Source organism: Hemibagrus wyckioides, linkage group LG24 (genome assembly GCF_019097595.1).
Source record: "Hemibagrus wyckioides isolate EC202008001 linkage group LG24, SWU_Hwy_1.0, whole genome shotgun sequence".
NCBI classification, from domain to species: domain Eukaryota; kingdom Metazoa; phylum Chordata; class Actinopteri; order Siluriformes; family Bagridae; genus Hemibagrus; species Hemibagrus wyckioides.
The window spans coordinates 7,991,476-7,997,900 of NC_080733.1; the positions used below are offsets into that span (position 1 = coordinate 7,991,476).

Consider the following 6,425-nt stretch of genomic DNA (forward strand, 5'->3'; position numbering starts at 1 on the left):
AGAAGGAGTGAAGTGAATGAAGGAGGAAAGAAAAGAGGGATGGGAGTGAAAGAAGGAAAAAGTAAGAGAAGAAAGAAATAAGTGAGAGAGGGAGTAAAGTGAATGATGAAGACAGGAGAGAGTGATAAAAATGAGCTAATATGTAAGAGTATGTCTTAAAGGGTATTCCCACATACTGTCTTCCAGGTTTGGTGTTCTCAAACTCTTTACAGCCAAATCAACACTTTTCATTCGAGATGAACAAGACTCAGTGATTACTGAAATAATAAACTGAATAATATTCCATAGAACATTTTATTCAGAGACTTCTTTATTCACAGAAAACATTCAACTTTTCAAAACATTATTCACATAGTTGGCAGGTTGATACAGCATGTAAAATATGTATTGAACACATCACTGTTTTTCTCAGTAAATATATATTTCTGTATTTACTGAGAAAAATAGTCAATATAGAAATTTTAAAGCACCTTTAGGAAAATATTTACTGAGAAAGATGGTGATGTGTGCAGTACTTATTTTACCCACTGTATATTTTGAACACATCTTGGCACTCTCTGTGCTGATTACATGATATCTTTTTTTATATGACCTTATCGTATGACCACAATATCCTTTGTTTAAATCCAAGGAATTATTTGTTTTTGATCGAATGAACAATGTGTCGGGCACAGACACTCCGTCATCAGCCCACCCGTAGAGATATCTGCCACCACCTCTGATGTCCATCGTTAATGCCTTTCGTTGCCCATGGACAATGCTTTTTGTTGTTAGCTCACCTGAAGTGACTTCTGCAACGATCTCTGTTAAGAAGAAGAACTGTGGGCATGAAGCCTTTATTATTGCCACACATACATTACAACACAGAGGAATTCTTTTCTTTGCATATCCCAGCAGAATGATGGGGTCAGACTGCAGGGGCAGCTATGATAAAGCACCCCTGGAGCAGAGAAAGGCATTGCTCAGTTGCCCAACAGTGGTGCTTGGGGGTGCTGGGGCTTGAACCCTGATCCTCCAATGCAACGACCCAGAACCTTAACCACTTGAGCCACCACTGCCCCGTTGACACTTTTGATGCCCATTGTTGATCTCCTTTTGTTACTCAGGGATATTGCACATACAGTAGATAATTACAAAGAACATGCCTTTGGTTTGTATAAATACTCCCTGTCTGTCTCTATAAACTCTGACGGACATTGCTACTTAAAACCCCAACTCTGTGTGGTTCTTTTGACACTGCCTTTCCCAGTATATTGGCTTGGAGTGGCCGACAGCACAAACCAAACGTCTTCTCAAAACGTGACTCCAAAAGAAAATTCTATCACAGGTTAATAATTATAAGATCTCAATAATAAAATGTTATCATGGACACAACAACACACTGTTTCATGCTACTTTGTAGTTATTGTGTTTTTATTAAGGAACAAACTTGACTAGGCATGGAAAAATATCACACAACCTTTGTTTTATTCTTCATTATACCACACAGTTACTCTTAGAGTAATCTAACAAGCAAGGGCTCATGCTTTGCTACTCTTTAATTGTGGCTTCACTATAGCTACATCTCTGTTTATCCTGGTCAGGGTCACAGTGATTCTGGTGCCTATCCAAGGAACACTGGAAGCGAACTGGGAGTACTCACCGAGGGTGGGATGCCAGTTCGGCCCAGGGTACAACACACACACACACACATATACACACACTTGTTCAGAGCTATGACAAATTTACTATTGTCCATCCTTCTACTGGTGTGTTTTTGCACAGTGGGTGGAAACCAGAAAACCTGGAAGAAACCCATGAGGACACTGGGAAAGAACACTGCAAAACAACTTCTGAATTTAACTAAACATCCACTCATTAGAGCTACTGCCTGAAAATAAATGTGACATTACTTTGACCTGACTTTTTGTAAAGTGTCTTTATTATTAACATCTTTATTAATTTAGGAGAATGAAATTGGTTTACATCCGATCTATAAACTATGTTCTCAAGGCTCAGGCTCCAGTCCTGAAGGAGGCGTTTGAGTTATTATTTCATTCATTATGTCTGAATCAAGTCTGCCAGGTCTTAATCATGTCTTTATTGTACAGCATGTCCAAAAACATGAAGTGAATCTGGACTAATTACTGAAGATAATTTGTAGATCATTTGCACTCCATTTACTGAACAAAAAAAAAGACTTTTCCAGTCTGTAAAATAGAAAAAATAAAAAAACATTTGAATGAAAGTAGATCATGGAAATAAATCTCTAACTCTGAATTATAATTATATAATCTGTGTGTGTGTGTGTGTGTATTACCATATTTATTTACAATACACTTTTACTTGCAAGTAGGGGAAAACAATGTACGTGGTCATTATATTAAGTAGAACAAAAATAAAACGTTTAAAAATGTTTATTGTAAATAAATAAATAAATAAATAAATAAATAAAATAAAATAAAATAAAATACTGCCTCGTTTCACTTGTTATTTGAACCGAAAGCGAAGTTTGGCGTCATTTCCGGCTTTGTTCAAGATGGAGGCGAGTGGACTGAAGTTAAATTTCTGGGAGAATGGACCAAAACCTGGAGAATTTTATTCATTTCCAGGTGCTGGTAAAAGCACGGTTCCAGGATGTGGACCCATACGACACACACTGTAAGCTCTAAAATGTCTATTTTGTGTTTTTCTACGTTTAATAACACACATTGTTCTTAGCTAGCAAGCAAGCTAGCTGTGTATTAGTTTCAGTTTAGCTAACAGTGCTGTATCATCATGGAGGAAAGCGCTTGGGGAGCTAACTAGCTAATTGCTAAGTACTGCGTTATTAAGAAAGGCGGAAAAACAAACCAAAAATATATGGATCTTTTTACATAGACTTGGTCTGTAGACATGAAACAGTCTACATTTGCTGTTAGGTATTATTAATACATTTATTTTCAATAATAAATCATGGTAATGTCGCTTAGCTAGTTGTAATAGCTTGTCATGTAGCTTAGCTAATAGAACTAGACATTTGACGTATCTTTAAAAAAAAGTAAGACTAAAAACCTTAATGAGTTAAATATAAAAAGTTTTTATATACCTTTCCCCCGCCAAAATACTGTATTCTTTACACTAAGCTGTATTTTTTTTTAAATTATATTTTAATACTAATAATATTGATATTCAGGAATGTGACAAGCATTTATTTTGTATTAAATATTTACTTATTATTTTCCAGTAATCCCATGGTGACAGGGACATCCGTGCTTGGGGTGAAGTTTACAGGTGGTGTCATCATTGCCGCAGACATGCTGGGCTCTTATGGCTCACTGGCCCGTTTCCGCAACATCTCCCGTCTCATGAAAGTCAATGACAACACCATCCTCGGAGCTTCAGGGGACTACGCAGACTACCAGTACCTTAAACAAGTCATTGAACAGATGGTGTAAGTCTTCACTTGAAGTTAGATCTGTACGGTCTAAATCCCCTGGGAAAGTCTGTTTAGACACTGGATTATATTTAAACTCTTTTGATGACAACTTTCTCTACACTGGTAACGTACAGCCAGGACGTGCAAAGATATTTAAGTTGATTAGTACAGAACAATTCTAAGCATATTGTTTAGAATTGTTCTGTACTAATCAACTTAAATATTAAATATGTTTGAGGTCAGTCGGCCGGATCACTGCATTTTGTTTATGCTGTTTTTTTTGTTTTTGAGAAGAAAGAATGAAACTGTTGAACCAGTGGCAGGACAAAATGGCACAACATGCTTTAAGTGAAAGCACTTTCTTTTCTGTGTAGGATTGATGAGGAACTCCTTGGAGATGGTCACAGCTATAGTCCCAAAGCCATCCACTCCTGGCTAACTCGTGTCATGTACAACCGCCGCAGTAGAATGAACCCACTCTGGAACACAGTCATTATTGGAGGATTTTACAATGGAGAAAGGTGAGTTTACAAATAAAAAGTGACATGACTACAGTAGATTTCACATTCCCCGTTAAAGCAAACAGCATTACAGTGCTGTAGCTTGGAGTTATACTAACTATAATTGTACTACAGTAAAATTAGTAATTAGTACAACGATCAGCCATAACATTATGAACAGTGAAAGGTGCCGTGAATAACACTGATGATCTCCTCATCATGGCACCTGTTAGTGGGTGGGATATATTAGGCAGCAAGTGAACATTTTGTCCTCAAAGTCGATGTGTTAGAAGCAGGAAAAATGGGCAAGCGTAAGGATTTGAGTGAGTTTGACAAGGTCCAGGTTGCAGGAAAAGGGTCATGGGCGGCCAAGGCTAATTGATGCATGTGGGGAGCGAAGGCTGGTCCGTGAGGTTCGATCCAACAGACGAGCTACTTTTGCTCAGATTGCTGAAGAAGTTAATGCTGGTTCTAATTGAAAGGTGTCAGAATACACTGTTTTGGCAGCAAAAGGGAGACCACCACATTATTAGGCAGGTAGTCATAATGTTATGCCTGATCAGTGTATATTTTAGTATTTTAATTTCTTTTTTTTCCTTTTATTAAATTTAAATTCTTTTAATTTAAATTCTAATTTCAACCTCATATATACACTCACCACCGACAGATTTCCACGTATTTTCTTGTTCCCAGAAAAGAGCAGACATCATGTTTACTCAAAACACTTGTGTTATAAGCCTAAAAGCGGTTGATGGAGCTAGTCAAACTATCCACTCCTGTTTTCCTCAATACAAAGGATGTGTGTGTACACATTTGTCAATGGCAATCACACATGCATTACAGATGTAGTGGGTAGAGTTTAGTTTGAAAATGCAGTGGAGTTTTTATTTATAGTGAGCTACGGCTTTTATCTCGGTGTGGATGTCTAGATCCTGTAGCTTTACTGAAGCATTGGGATTGAGTGAGCGATTGCACATACTCTTCGTGAAGGAATTTTGATTTTGAAACTTTCTAAAGATTTCTAGAATCTTAAGCTACTTCCTAATTAACAAATAATTGATGGATAATTTTCTTCTCTTTGTATTTTGTAGCTTCCTGGGCTATGTAGACAAGCTCGGTGTTGCATATGAAGCTCCAGCAGTAGCCACAGGATTTGGTGCATACTTGGCTCAGGTGAGAATTCATCTATCAGCTTATTATTGAGGACCTTTTTACCCGCTGCATGTTAAACAGCTTTTGTTTTAGAAATCATATGAGTAGCCTCTTAAATCTTACTGTGTATGCCCGTTTCTTTTCAGCCCTTGATGAGAGAGGTACTTGAGAACAAAGTAGAAATTTCCAAGGACGAGGCACGGGCACTGATAGATCGATGTCTCAAAGTGCTGTACTACCGCGATGCTCGTTCTTACAACAGGGTGAGAAGCGTTCCTGATCTTCATTTAATAAATATACAAGAAACATTTTATCTAGTTGCATTAAATCTGTTTCTCTGGTTTTAGCATGAGATCGCCATCGTGACTGAAGAAGGAGTTGAGATTCTCGGACCACTGTCATCAGAAACAAACTGGGACATTGCCCATATGGTCAGGTGGGTCACATGATGTACATTTCTGTAAGAATGTCTTAATGTTTTTCTGGAAGCCTGAAAAACACAAGGCTAATTTGCTAATTAACATGTTTTAGTAGTATATCTACAATAGAGACATTTGTGTTTCAATGTGCTAATATTATAGCATTATTCATGAAACAGCTTCGATATAGTTGGTGCCAGTTCAGAAGTGACTGGTGACCTTTTAAACAACTTGAAGCCCAATTTTTTTTTAAAAAAGAGAGATTTTTCCTGATAAAATAAGTAATTACTTATTTAGTACTATACTATAGTAATTAATACTATTTTCTTCTTCTTGCAGTGGCTTTGAATGAAGTGAATCATTCAAATGCTCATCATTTTGCTCATCTGGATTTCTTTCATCAGTGGATTATTTGTACCACAAGCGAACTGTAATATCAAGACTACACTTAGTATGTTTTACACTTGTATTTGTTACCCAGAAATAAAAACCTAAAAAGTGATCGTGTGCCTGTGTATGTGTTTAACCTTCTGTTCAAGTTTGTATTTATCTTCTGCGTGTGTACATATATGAATTATTTAAATATTGGTTATAAAATGCAATATGACAAGATAAAACCATCTATTGGTCCAGAACACTGTACTGTCATATACAGCTAAGCAAACAAACCACATACACTGATCAGACATAACATTATGACCACCTGTCTAATATTCTGTTTTTGCTGCCAAAACAGCCCTGACTTATCAAGGCACTGGACTCCACTAGATCCCTGAAGGTGTGCTGTGGTATCTGGCACCAAGATGTTAGCAGCTGTTCCTTTAAGTCCTGGAAGTTGAGGATACTTGCAGGTCTTAAAGGAAACTTTTGACAGATACTGACCACTGCAGACCGGGAACACTCCACAAGAGCTGCAGTTTTGGAGATGCTCTGATCCAGTGGTCTAGCCATCACTAT

General features: G+C 37.3%; 1 protein-coding gene across 1 annotated transcript; it reads left to right on the forward strand.

Annotated features, from left to right (window-relative positions):
* Positions 1–2,491: 2,491 nt before the first annotated feature.
* On the forward strand, positions 2,492–5,970 carry psmb4 (proteasome 20S subunit beta 4). The gene is made up of 7 exons (XM_058378032.1): positions 2,492–2,640; positions 3,206–3,412; positions 3,772–3,918; positions 4,989–5,070; positions 5,196–5,312; positions 5,397–5,485; positions 5,808–5,970. Exons 1-7 carry the CDS (start codon positions 2,519–2,521, stop codon positions 5,818–5,820), a joined length of 777 nt encoding a protein of 258 aa, XP_058234015.1. The 5' UTR covers positions 2,492–2,518; the 3' UTR covers positions 5,821–5,970.
* Positions 5,971–6,425: the final 455 nt, after the last annotated feature.